Here is a 13,074-nt window from a genome sequence, read left to right as displayed (position 1 = left end):
AGATACTAGAGGGTATACAGTAGCAGCAGCTGACAGATACTAGAGGGTATACAGTAGCAGCAGCTGACAGATACTAGAGGGTATGCAGTAGCAGCAGCTGACAGATACTAGAGGGTATGCAGCAGCAGCAGCAGCAGCTGACAGATACTAGAGGGTATGCAGTAGCAGCAGCTGACAGATACTAGAGGGTATGCAGTAGCAGCAGCTGACAGATACTAGAGGGTATGCAGCAGCAGCAGCAGCAGCTGACAGATACTAGAGGGTATGCAGTAGCAGCAGGTGACAGATACTAGAGGGTATGCAGCAGCAGCAGCAGCAGCTGACAGATACTAGAGGGTATGCAGCAGCAGCAGCTGACAGATACTAGAGGGTATGCAGCAGCAGCAGGTGACAGATACTAGAGGGTATGCAGTAGCAGCAGGTGACAGATACTAGAGGGTATGCAGTAGCAGCAGGTGACAGATACTAGAGGGTATGCAGCAGCAGCAGCTGACAGATACTAGAGGGTATGCAGTAGCAGCAGCTGACAGATACTAGAGGGTATGCAGCAGCAGCAGCTGACAGATACTAGAGGGTATGCAGTAGCAGCAGCTGACAGATACTAGAGGGTATGCAGTAGCAGCAGCTGACAGATACTAGAGGGTATGCAGTAGCAGCAGCTGACAGATACTAGAGGGTATGCAGTAGCAGCAGCTGACAGATACTAGAGGGTATGCAGTAGCAGCAGCTGACAGATACTAGAGGGTATGCAGTAGCAGCAGCTGACAGATACTAGAGGGTATGCAGTAGCAGCAGGTGACAGATACTAGAGGGTATGCAGTAGCAGCAGCTGACAGATACTAGAGGGTATGCAGTAGCAGCAGCTGACAGATACTAGAGGGTATGCAGTAGCAGCAGCTGACAGATACTAGAGGGTATGCAGTAGCAGCAGCTGACAGATACTAGAGGGTATGCAGTAGCAGCAGCTGACAGATACTAGAGGGTATGCAGTAGCAGCAGCTGACAGATACTAGAGGGTATGCAGTAGCAGCAGGTGACAGATACTAGAGGGTATGCAGTAGCAGCAGCTGACAGATACTAGAGGGTATGCAGTAGCAGCAGGTGACAGATACTAGAGGGTATGCAGTAGCAGCAGCAGGTGACAGATACTAGAGGGTATGCAGCAGGTGCAGATAGCAGCAGGTGACAGATACTAGAGGGTATGCAGTAGCAGCAGGTGACAGATACTAGAGGGTATGCAGTAGCAGCAGCTGACAGATACTAGAGGGTATGCAGTAGCAGCAGGTGACAGATACTAGAGGGTATGCAGTAGCAGCAGGTGACAGATACTAGAGGGTATGCAGTAGCAGCAGCTGACAGATACTAGAGGGTATGCAGTAGCAGCAGCTGACAGATACTAGAGGGTATGCAGTAGCAGCAGCTGACAGATACTAGAGGGTATGCAGTAGCAGTTGAATTTTCCTCTGTTACTCAAAGCACTCACCTGACTGATCTAAATTATGAAGCAATTCAATCGGAAATCTTCAATTACATTTATTTTCATGTCTCCGTCACTTTAAAAAAATCTTATTATGGCAGCCTAATCCCTATTTAGTGCACTGCTTTCCATAGTGCTGTGTTCCTGGGTGTGTCAAAAGTAGTGCACTATTTAGGGTGTCATTTCAGACACAGCCACTCTCTTTCCCTTATTAATTGACTTCTTCCTCGAAGTGATTTTGACTTGTCTCCTCTTGTATTTCTCCTCGTGCCCAATCCTGCCCACAGGAACTTCCGGAAGCATCTCAGAATGGTGGGCAGCAGGAGGATGAAGGCACAGAGTGAGTCACCGTGTTACTGTGTGCTGTGTGTTCTCCCAACATGTCCGCCCTCCATCAGTGGTTTTGTGTCTTGTTGACTTTGTGTTCATGCATGCCGGGGATTATGCATGGCCTTGTGTGTGTGTGTGTGTGTGTGTGTGTGTGTGTGTGTGTGTGTGTGTGTGTGTGTGTGTGTGTGTGTGTGTGTGTGTGTGTGTGTGTGTGTGTGTGTGTGTGTGTGTGTGTGTGTGTGTGTGTGTGTGTTGGCACACGTTTGATAAACCTACGTGTGTGTGTGTTTATGCTGGTGTTGAGGCGTAGGTGGTCTGGATATGTGAGACGTTAAGCTAACGAATGGGAGATCTCCCCAGTCTCTCATTTGTGAGGCTGGTCATGTTGCACCGAGCCAAAACTCACCCACCCAGTGTGTCCTCTGGAGAGGAGTGTGTGTGTGTGTGTGTGTGTGTGTGTGTGTGTGTGTGCGTGCGTGCGTGCGTGCGTGCGTGCGTGTGCGCGTGCGTGTGCGTCTGTGTCTGTGTCTCTGTGTGTGTGTGTGTGTGTGTGTGTGTGTGTGTGTGTGTGTGTGTGTGTGTGTGTGTGTGTGTGTGTGTGTGTGTGTGTGTGTGTGTGTGTGTGTGTGTGTGTGTGTGTGTGTGTGTGTGACTACAACGGCCCATGTGCGGTGGGTGTTCAGGGTGTGTGTGTTCAGGGTGTGTGTGCGGTGCGTGGGTGTGTGACTCTCTCTCCCCACCTGCACTAGCATTTGCCGAGCGTAGAGCGATGAGTTTCAACCGCTCCTGGAGTGACCCCACCCCTGTCAAGAATGACTCTCCACATGACCCCAGAGACAGTGAGTCAATACAGTCACACATGTTACTATACACACTCACTCAGACACTCACAAACTGGGCACAGGAAAACACACTCATACACAAGTACGCTAAACAGAGTTTGTGGTGGTCGATTCCAGTTCATTCCTATTCCAGTTCTCTTCCATGCTTTAAATTAAATCAAAGTGGAATTGACCCCAACCCTGATGCTGAAGCATTAAGCATTGAAAAGCATTTATGATAAAATACACACATTCACACAACACGCAAACACACACGCACACACACACACACAACACACACACACACACACACACACACACACACACACACACACACACACACACACACACACACACACACACACACACACACACACACACACACACACACACACACACACACACACACACACACACACGCTAATCAGCTGTGTCTGCTGTTGATTCTGACACTGTCTGTCTTCCTCTGACCGTGGGTCTGTCTCCAAGTTTGTGATGCTCTCTTGCTTTCTCTGTGAGTATTTGTCTCAAATGATCTGGGAGTGTGTCAAGCTCAGGTCTGGGAGTGTGTGTGTGTACTGTATATGTGTGTGTGAAGCTCAGGTCTGGGGGTGTGTGTGTGTACTGTATATGTGTGTGTGAAGCTCAGGTCTGGGGGTGTGTGTGTGTACTGTATATGTGTGTGTGAAGCTCAGGTCTGGGGGTGTGTGTGTGTACTGTATATGTGTGTGTGAAGCTCAGGTCTGGGAGTGTGTGTGTACTGTGTGTGTGTATAGGTCTGTGTGTGTGTGTACTGTATATGTGTGTGTCAGGTCTGGGAGTGTGTGTGTATGTGTGTGTGTGAAGCTCAGGTCTGGGGTGTGTGTGTGTACTGTATATGTGTGTGTGAAGCTCAGGTCTGGGGTGTGTGTGTGTACTGTATATGTGTGTGTGAAGCTCAGGTCTGGGGTGTGTGTGTGTACTGTATATGTGTGTGTGAAGCTCAGGTCTGGGGTGTGTGTGTGTACTGTATATGTGTGTGTGAAGCTCAGGTCTGGGGTGTGTGTGTGTACTGTATATGTGTGTGTGAAGCTCAGGTCTGGGGGTGTGTGTGTGTACTGTATATGTGTGTGTACTCAGGTCTGGGGTGTGTGTGTGTACTGTATATGTGTGTGTGAAGCTCAGGTCTGGGGGTGTGTGTGTGTACTGTATATGTGTGTGTGAAGCTCAGGTCTGGGGTGTGTGTGTGTACTGTATATGTGTGTGTGAAGCTCAGGTCTGGGGGGTGTGTGTGTACTGTATATGTGTGTGTGAAGCTCAGGTCTGGGAGTGTGTGTGTACTGTATATGTGTGTGTGAAGCTCAGGTCTGGGGGTGTGTGTGTGTACTGTATATGTGTGTGTGAAGCTCAGGTCTGGGAGTGTGTGTGTGTACTGTATATGTGTGTGAAGCTCAGGTCTGGGGGTGTGTGTGTGTACTGTATATGTGTGTGTGAAGCTCAGGTCTGGGGTGTGTGTGTGTACTGTATATGTGTGTGTGAAGCTCACTGTCTGGGCTCAGGTCTGGGGTGTGTGTGTGTACTGTATATGTGTGTGTGAAGCTCAGGTCTGGGGGTGTGTGTGTGTACTGTATATGTGTGTGTGAAGCTCAGGTCTGGGGGTGTGTGTGTGTACTGTATATATATGTGTGAAGCTCAGGTCTGGGAGTGTGTGTGTGTACTGTATATGTGTGTGTGAAGCTCAGGTCTGGGGGTGTGTGTGTGTACTGTATATGTGTGTGAAGCTCAGGTCTGGGGGTGTGTGTGTACTGTATATGTGTGTGAAGCTCAGGTCTGGGAGTGTGTGTGTGTACTGTATATGTGTGTGTGAAGCTCAGGTCTGGGAGTGTGTGTGTACTGTATATGTGTGAAGCTCAGGTCTGGGAGTGTGTGTGTGTACTGTATATGTGTGTGTGAAGCTCAGGTCTGGGAGTGTGTGTGTGTACTGTATATGTGTGTGTGAAGCTCAGGTCTGGGAGTATGTGTGTGTGTACTGTATATATATGTGTGAAGCTCAGGTCTGGGAGTGTGTGTGTGTACTGTATATGTGTGTGTGAAGCTCAGGTCTGGGAGTGTGTGTGTACTGTATATGTGTGAAGCTCAGGTCTTGGAGTGTGTGTGTGTACTGTATATGTGTGTGTGAAGCTCAGGTCTGGGAGTGTGTGTGTGTGTACTGTATATGTGTGAAGCTCAGGTCTGGGAGTGTGTGTGTGTACTGTATGTGTGTGTCGGCATGTGTTTTTCTCTGTAGTTTTTGAATGTTTGTGTGTTTGTTTTCTGTTTTTCCATCTACTTTGTGCCACGGTGTGTCTGATAGTCTGCTGATAGAGGTTAGTGTTGATGGCATTTGTATTGTCTATTTGTCTCATGTATTTCTCTCCTTCTCTGACAGTCCAATATTTCTCCTCATAATGGTTGACACAATCGGTGTCTCTACCCTGTCACCTTTCCCATTCTCCTTTTTACCTACTCATTCATTTTCTTCTCTCCTTTTTGACTAGACGATGTTCCTTTGTTTCTCATCTTCTTGCACCAATCATCTGGAAGGTTGTTATTCTCTGTCACTTCACGTCTGCTTCTCTTTGTGCCTCACTGTCACTTTCTATTGACATCTCTCTCCCTCCCTCCCTTCCACTCTCTCTCCCTCCCTTCCATCCTCCCTCCCTCCCTTCCACTCTCTCTCCCTCCCTTCCATCCTCCCTCCCTCCCTTCCACTCTCTCTCCCTCCCTTCCACTCTCTCTCCCTCCCTTCCATCCTCTCTCCCTCCCTTCCACTCTCTCTCTTCCTCCCTCCCACTCTCCCTCCCTCCCTTCCATTCTCCCTCCCTCCCTTCCACTCTCTCTCCCTCCCTTCCACTCTCTCTCCCTCCCTCCCACTCTCTCTCCCTCCCTTCCACTCTCTCTCACTCCCTACCATTCTCTCTCCCTCCCTTCCCTCTCTCTCCCTCCCTTCCACTCTCTCTCCCTCCCTTCCACTCTCTCTCCCTCCCTTCCACTCTCTCTCCCTCCCTTCCACTCTCTCTCCCTCCCTTCCACTCTCCTCTTCCTCCCTCCCACTCTCCCTCCCTCCCTTCCACTCTCTCTCCCTCCCTTCCACTCTCTCTTCCTCCCTCCCACTCTCTCTCCCTCCCTTCCACTCTCTCTCCCTCCCTTCCACTCTTTCTTCCTCCCTTCCACTCTCTCTCCTTCCCTTCCACTCTCTCTCCCTCCCTTCCACTCTCTCTCCCTCCCTTCCACTCTCTCTCCCTCCCTTCCACTCTCTCTCCCTCCCTTCCACTCTCTCTCCCTCCCTTCCACTCTCTCTCCCTCCCTTCCACTCTTTCTCCCTCCCTTCCACTCTCTCTCTCTCTCCCTCCCTTCCACTCTCTCTCCCTCCCTTCCATTCTCTCTCCCTCCCTACCATTCTCTCTCCCTCCCTTCCACTCTCTCTCCCTCCCTTCCACTCTCTCTCTCCCTCCCTTCCACTCTCTCTCCCTCCCTTCCACTCTCTCTCTCCCTCCCTTCCATTCTCTCTCCTCCCTACCATTCTCTCTCCCTCCCTTCATTCTCTCTCCCTCCCTTCCACTCTCTCTCTCCCTCCCTTCCACTCTCTCTCTCCCTCCCTCCCTCCCTCCCTCCCTCCCTCCCTCCCTCCCTCCCTCCCTCCCTCCCTCCCTCCCTCCCTCCCTCCCTCCCTCCCTCCCTCCCCCTCCCTCCCTCCCTCCCTCCCTCCCCTCCCTTCCCTCCCTCTCCCTCCCTTCCACTCTCTCTCCCTTCCACTCTCTCTTCCTCCCTTCCACTCTCTCTCCCTCTCTTCCATTCTCTCTCCCTCCCTTCCACTCTCTCTTCCTCCCTTCCACTCTCTCTCCCTCCCTTCCACTCTCTCTCCCTCCCTCCCTCCCTCCCTCCCTCCCCCTCCCTTCCACTCCCTCGTCCCTTCCACTCTCTCTCCCTCCCTTTCATTCTCTCTCCCTCCCTACCATTCTCTCTCCCTCCCTTCCACTCTCTCTCCCTCCCTTCCACTCTCTCCCTCCCTTCCACTCTTTCTTCCTCCCTTCCATTCTCTCTCCCTCCCTCCCTTCCATCCTCCCTCCCTCCCTCCCTCCCTACCTCCCACTCTCTCTCCCTCCCTTCCACTCTTTCTTCCTCCCTTCCATCCTCTCTCCCTCCCTTCCTTCCACTCTCCCTCCCTCCCTCCCTCCCCTCCCTCTCCCTCCCTTCCACTCTCTCTCCCTCCCTTCCACTCTCCCTCCCTCCCTTCCACTCTCTCTCCCTCCCTTCCATTCTCTCTCCCTCCCTTCCACTCTTTCTTCCTCCCTTCCATTCTCTCTCCCTCCCTTCCACTCTCTCTCCCTCCCTTCCACTCTCTCCCTCCCTTCCATTCTCTCTCCCTCCCTACCATTCTCTCTCCCTCCTTCCACTCTCTCTCCCTCCCTTCCCTCTCTCTCTCTCCCTCCCTTCCACTCTCTCTCCCTCCCTCCCTCCCTCCCTCCCTCCCTCCCTCCCCCTCCCTCCCTCCCTCCCTCCCTCCCTCCCTCCCTCCCTTCCACTCCCTCTCCCTCCCTTCCACTCTCTCTCCCTTCCACTCTCTCTTCCTCCCTTCCACTCTCTCTCCCTCTCTTCCATTCTCTCTCCCTCCCTTCCACTCTCTCTTCCTCCCTTCCACTCTCTCTCCCTCCCTTCCACTCTCTCTCCCTCCCTCCCTCCCTCCCCCCTCCCTTCCACTCCCTCGTCCCTTCCACTCTCTCTCCCTCCCTTCCACTCTCTCTCCCTCCCTTCCACTCTCTCTCCCTCCCTTCCATTCTCTCTCCCTCCCTACCATTCTCTCTCCCTCCCTACCATTCTCTCTCCCTCCCTCCCTCCCTTCCACTCTCTCTCCCTCCCTTCCACTCTCTCTCCCTCCCTTCCACTCTTTCTTCCTCCCTTCCACTCTCTCTCCCTCCCTTCCATTCTCTCTCCCTCCCTACCATTCTCTCTCCCTCCCTTCCATCCTCTCTCCCTCCCTTCCTTCCACTCTCCCTCCCTCCCTCCCTCCCACTCTCTCTCCCTCCCTTCCACTCTCTCTCCCTCCCTTCCACTCTCTCTCCCTCCTTCCATTCTCTCTCCCTCCCTTCCACTCTTTCTTCCTCCCTTCCATTCTCCCTCCCTCCCTCCCTCCCTTCCACTCTCTCTCCCTCCCTTCCACTCTCTCTCCCTCCCTTCCACTCTCTCTTCCTCCCTTCCACTCTCTCTCCCTCCCTTCCACTCTTTCTTCCTCCCTTCCACTCTTTCTTCCTCCCTTCCATTCTCTCTCCCTCCCTTCCATTCTCCCTCCCTCCCTCCCTCCCTTCCATTCTCTCTCCCTCCCTTCCACTCTCTCTCCCTCCCTTCCATTCTCTCTCCCTCCCTACCATTCTCTCTCCCTCCCTTCCACTCTCTCTCCCTCCCTTCCACTCTCTCTCTCTCCCTCCCTTCCACTCTCTCTCTCCCTCCCTCCCTCCCTCCCTCCCTCCCTCCCTCCCTCCCTCCCTCCCTCCCCCTCCCTTCCACTCCCTCTCCCTCCCTTCCACTCTCTCTCCTTCCACTCTCTCTTCCTCCCTTCCACTCTCTCTCCCTCTCTTCCATTCTCTCCCTCCCTTCCACTCTCTCTCCCTCCCTTCCACTCTCTCTCCCTCCCTCCCTCCCTCCCCCTCCCTTCCATCCTCTCTCCCTCCCTTCCTTCCCTCTCCCTCCCTCCCTCCCTCCCACTCTCTCTCCCTCCCTTCCACTCTCTCTCCCTCCCTTCCACTCTCTCTCCCTCCCTTCCATTCTCTCTCCCTCCCTTCCACTCTTTCTTCCTCCCTTCCATTCTCCCTCCCTCCCTCCCTCCCTTCCACTCTCTCTCCCTCCCTTCCACTCTCCCTCCCTCCCTCCCTCCCTCCCTCCCTCCCTCCCTCCCCCTCCCTCCCTCCCTCCCTCCCTCCCCTCCCCCTCCCTTCCACTCCCTCTCCCTCCCTTCCACTCTCTCTCCCTTCCACTCTCTCTCCCTCTCTTCCATTCTCTCTCCCTCCCTTCCACTCTCTCTTCCTCCCTTCCACTCTCTCTCCCTCCCTTCCACTCTCTCTCCCTCCCTCCCTCCCTCCCCCTCCCTTCCACTCCCTCGTCCCTTCCACTCTCTCTCCCTCCCTTCCACTCTCTCTCCCTCCCTTCCACTCTCTCTCCCTCCCTTCCATTCTCTCTCCCTCCCTACCATTCTCTCTCCCTCCCTACCATTCTCTCTCCCTCCCTTCCATTCTCTCTCCCTCCCTTCCATTCTCTCTCCCTCCCTTCCATTCTCTCTCCCTCCCTTCCACTCTTTCTTCCTCCCTTCCATTCTCTCTCCCTCCCTTCCATCCTCCCTCCCTCCCTCCCTTCCACTCTCTCTCCCTCCCTTCCACTCTTTCTTCCTCCCTTCCATTCTCTCTCCCTCCCTCCCTTCCTCCCTCCCTCCCTCCCTCCCTCCCTCCCTCCTCCCTCCCTCCCTCCCTCCCTCCCTCCCTCCCTCCCTCCCTCCCTCCCTCCCTCCCTCCCTCCCTTCCACTCTCTCTCCCTCCCTTCCACTCTTTCTTCCTCCCTTCCATCCTCTCTCCCTCCCTTCCTTCCACTCTCCCTCCCTCCCTCCCTCCCACTCCCTCTCCCTCCCTTCCACTCTCTCTCCCTCCCTTCCATTCTCTCTCCCTCCCTTCCACTCTCTCTTCCTCCCTTCCACTCACTCTCCCTCCCTTCCACTCTTTCTTCCTCCCTTCCATTCTCCCTCCCTCCCTCCCTCCCTACCTCCCTCCCTCCCTCCCTTCCACTCTCTCTCCCTCCCTTCCACTCCCTCTCCCTCCCTTCCACTCTTTCTTCCTCCCTTCCATTCCCTCTCCCTCCCTTCCATCCTCCCTCCCTCCCTCCCCTCTCTCTGTCTCTCTTGCTCTTCCCTTCCTCTCCCGCCCCACTCTCTTACTCCCTGTCTCCCCTCATTCCATCTCTCTCCCGTCTCCTCCCTCCTCCGTCCCTCTCTCTTTCTCTCTCTCTTTCTGACGGTGTGCCTGCTCTTTGTGTCGGGGGGTCAGGTGGGGACCTGCCTGCCTCGTGTGGGACCCTGGATGAGGGGGAGCGTGAGGAGCTAGACTGGGAGGAGGAGAGGGAGATGGAGAGACTTGCCTGTGAGGGAGATGACTTCATCCCACCCAAAATCATGGTGAGGGACTAGGGTTTGCAAAAATCCGGTGTAGTCTCTCTAGACAGACCACGGTTGCCTTCAACAATGTACCAATGTTCCATCAGTTTGGCAGGGAGGAAAGAGCAGAGTTGGTACGCATGCCGGATATCCGTCCAGAGCACTATCTGCTCATGTCCTGCTGTAAACATTTCCGCTAGCTAGCTAGATGGAGTTTGCAGAGGATATTTTCAATTTGTGTATTTCACAAGTGAGTAGTTTGCATGCGCCATGACGTTACCATCACAAGCTTACCACCACTGACTGGTTGTGGTTATCTGGGACCACATTGTGTCCGCCTCTGTCCTGTAATTTGTCTACCAAACTTGTGATTGGGTGGGAGGGTTGTCTGTCTTATAGGGCTGTTATTTCCCGAGACTCGTCTGTATGTGAACATGTTTACTGAGTTGGTCTTCAACACGTGAATGGAAATTAAGCTCGTGAACAAACTAAAAAAAAATAACGTACAGAAATAAATGGGCTATTTTTAGATCCTTAACAGACTGAAATAAAGTGGTATTGACTCCAATCCCGTTGAAAGGCAGTAAAGAGACGCAGATATGATGCATCTTGGCTGCTCAGACATACTAGTATGAATAAGGAATGTTAAGGGCTCAGCTGGTTTAGGGACAAAACACAACAGAGAGACACAAGTGAATGTGACCCTCCTTTCTCTTCCATCTTCTTCTTCTCTATTCTTTCTCCGTCTCTCACTCTCAGCTGATCTCCTCCAAAGTCCCCAAGGCGGAGTATGTCCCCACCATCATCCGCAGGGATGATCCCTCAATCATCCCTATCCTCTATGTGAGTGGAAGGCATTTATGATCAAGTACACGCGTGCATACAACAGCTGGAACAGAGCAGTAGCTAGCCAACTGCTATGCTTTGGTCTTTGACACACACACACACGCACGCACACACACACACACATATACACACACACACACACACACACACACACACACACACACACACACACACACACACACACACACACACACACACACACACACACACACACACACACACACACACACACACACACACACACACACACACACACACACACACACACACACACACACACACACACACACACACACACACACACACACACACACACACACACACTTGACACCATCAACTTGTTCTCTATGTCTGCATGCACATATGATAAATCAATTATCGTGCATACTATTCAGTGAATGGATATTGAGTGGATATCATGTCTCTGTATCTCCAGGACCATGAACATGCTACGTTTGATGATATCCTCGGTAGGTAAACTGCCCTTTATGTGACTTTGTCTTCATTAGTCACAAATGGCACCTTATTCCCTATGTAGTGCGCTAATTTTGTTATGGGCTCCGGTCAAAGGTAGTGAACTGTGTAGGGATTAGTGTTCCATTTGGGATGCATTACGTGTTTGTGAGAATAATGCAGTGTTCCATACTGCTGGCTTTTTGTGTGGAGAAATTCTGTTTTAACTGTACTCCCTGTCCCTCTCTCCAACCCCTCTCTCTGTCTTTCTCTCTAACCCCTCTCTCTGTCCCTCTCTCTAACCCCTCTCCCTGTCCCTCTCTCCAACCCCTCTCTCTGTATTTCTCTCTAACCCCTCTCTCTGTTCCTCTCTCTAACCCCTCTCCCTGTCCCTCTCTCCAACCCCTCTCTCTGTCTTTCTCTCTAACCCCTCTCTCTGTCTTTCTCTCTAACACCTCTCTCTGTTCCTCTCTCTAACCCCTCTCTCTGTCCCTCTCTCTGTCTTTCTCTCTAACCCCTCTCTCTGTTCCTCTCTCCAACCCCTCTCTCTGTCTTTCTCTCTAACCCCTCTCTCTGTTCCTCTCTCTAACTCCTCTCTCTGTCCCTCTCTCCAACCCCTCTCTCTGTCCCTCTCTCTGTCTCTCTCTCCAACCCCTCTCTCTGTCCCTCTCTCCAACCCCTCTCTCTTTCTCTCTCTCTAACCCCTCTCTCTGTTCCTCTCTCTAACCCCTCTCTCTGTCCCTCTCTCCAACCTCTCTCTGTCCCTCTCTCTGTCTCTCTCTCCAACCCCTCTCTCTGTCCCTCTCTCCAACCCCTCTCTCTGTATTTCTCTCTAACCCTCTCTCTGTTCTCTCTCTAACCCCTCTCCTGTCTCTCTCCAACCCCTCTCTCTGTCTTTCTCTCTAACCCCTCTCTCTGTCTTTCTCTCTAACACCTCTCTCTGTTCCTCTCTAACCCCTCTCTCTGTCCCTCTCTCTGTCTTTCTCTCTAACCCCTCTCTCTGTTCCTCTCTCAACCCCTCTGTCTTTCTCTCTAACCCCTCTCTCTGTTCTCTCTCTCTAACTCCTCTCTCTGTCTCTCTCTTCAACCCCTCTCTCTTTCCCTCTCTCTGTCTCTCTCTCCAACCCCTCTCTCTTTCCTCTCTCCAACCCTCTCTCTTTTCTCTCTCTAACCCCTCTCTCTTTCTCTCTCTCTAACCCCTCTCTCTGTTCCTCTCTCCAACCCCTCTCTCTGTCCCTCTCTCCAACCCCTCTCTCTTTCTCTCTCTCTAACCCCTCTCTCTGTTCCTCTCTCCAACCCCTCTCTCTGTCTTTCTCTCTAACCACTCTCTCTGTCTCTCTCTCTAAACCCTCTCTCCAATCCCTCTCTCTGTCCCTCTCTCCAACCCCTCTCTCTGTCCCTCTCTCCAACCCCTCTCTCTGTCCCTCTCTCCAACCCCTCTCTCCAACCACTCTCTCTGTCCCTCTCTCCAAACCCTCTCTCTGTCACTTTCTCCAACCCCTCTCTCTTTCTCTCTCTCTAACCCTCTCTCTTTCTCTCTCTCTAAACTCTCTTTCTCTCTCTCTCTAACCTCTCTCTCTCTTTCTCTCTCTCTAACCCCTCTCTCTTTCTCTCTCTAACCCCTCTCTCTTTCTCTCTCTCTAACCCCTCTCTCTTTCTCTAACCTCTCCCTCTTTCTCTCCCTCTAACCCCTCTCTCTTTCTCTCTCTCTAATCCCTCTTTCTCTCTCTCTAACCCCTCTCTCTTTCTCTCTCTCTAACCTCTCTCTCTTTCTCTCCCTCTAACCCCTCTCTCTTTCTCTCTCTCTCTAATACCTCTCTCTTTCTCTCTCTCTAACCCTCTCTCTTTTTCTCTCTCTCTAACCCCTCTCTCTTTCTCTAACCTCTCTCTCTTTCTCTCCCTCTAACCCCTCTCTCTTTCTCTCTCTCTAATCCCTCTCTCATTCTTTCTCTCTAACTTCTCTCTCTTTCTCTCTCTCTAACCCCTCTCTCTTT

At 52.5% G+C, this 13,074-nt stretch overlaps 1 protein-coding gene across 3 annotated transcripts in view; it reads left to right on the top strand.

Moving 5' to 3' along the window:
- Positions 1–13,074, top strand: part of LOC124007338 (NMDA receptor synaptonuclear signaling and neuronal migration factor-like) — a 64,457-nt gene that overhangs the window by 40,547 nt on the left and 10,836 nt on the right. For 2 of the 3 annotated variants that reach the window (XM_046317826.1, XM_046317825.1), the window contains exons 6-10: positions 1,765–1,817; positions 2,557–2,646; positions 9,675–9,802; positions 10,541–10,624; positions 11,064–11,097. In XM_046317826.1, coding sequence (XP_046173782.1) covers positions 1,765–1,817; positions 2,557–2,646; positions 9,675–9,802; positions 10,541–10,624; positions 11,064–11,097 — 389 coding nt within the window. The remainder of the gene's footprint in view (positions 1–1,764; positions 1,818–2,556; positions 2,647–9,674; positions 9,803–10,540; positions 10,625–11,063; positions 11,098–13,074) is intronic. The other variant, XM_046317827.1, reaches the window with a different exon arrangement.

The sequence above is a fragment of the Oncorhynchus gorbuscha genome, linkage group LG20 (genome assembly GCF_021184085.1).
Source record: "Oncorhynchus gorbuscha isolate QuinsamMale2020 ecotype Even-year linkage group LG20, OgorEven_v1.0, whole genome shotgun sequence".
Classification (NCBI taxonomy): domain Eukaryota; kingdom Metazoa; phylum Chordata; class Actinopteri; order Salmoniformes; family Salmonidae; genus Oncorhynchus; species Oncorhynchus gorbuscha.
The sequence above is the reverse complement of the archived record's forward strand: the minus strand, read 5'-3'. Positions and strand labels throughout refer to the sequence as shown.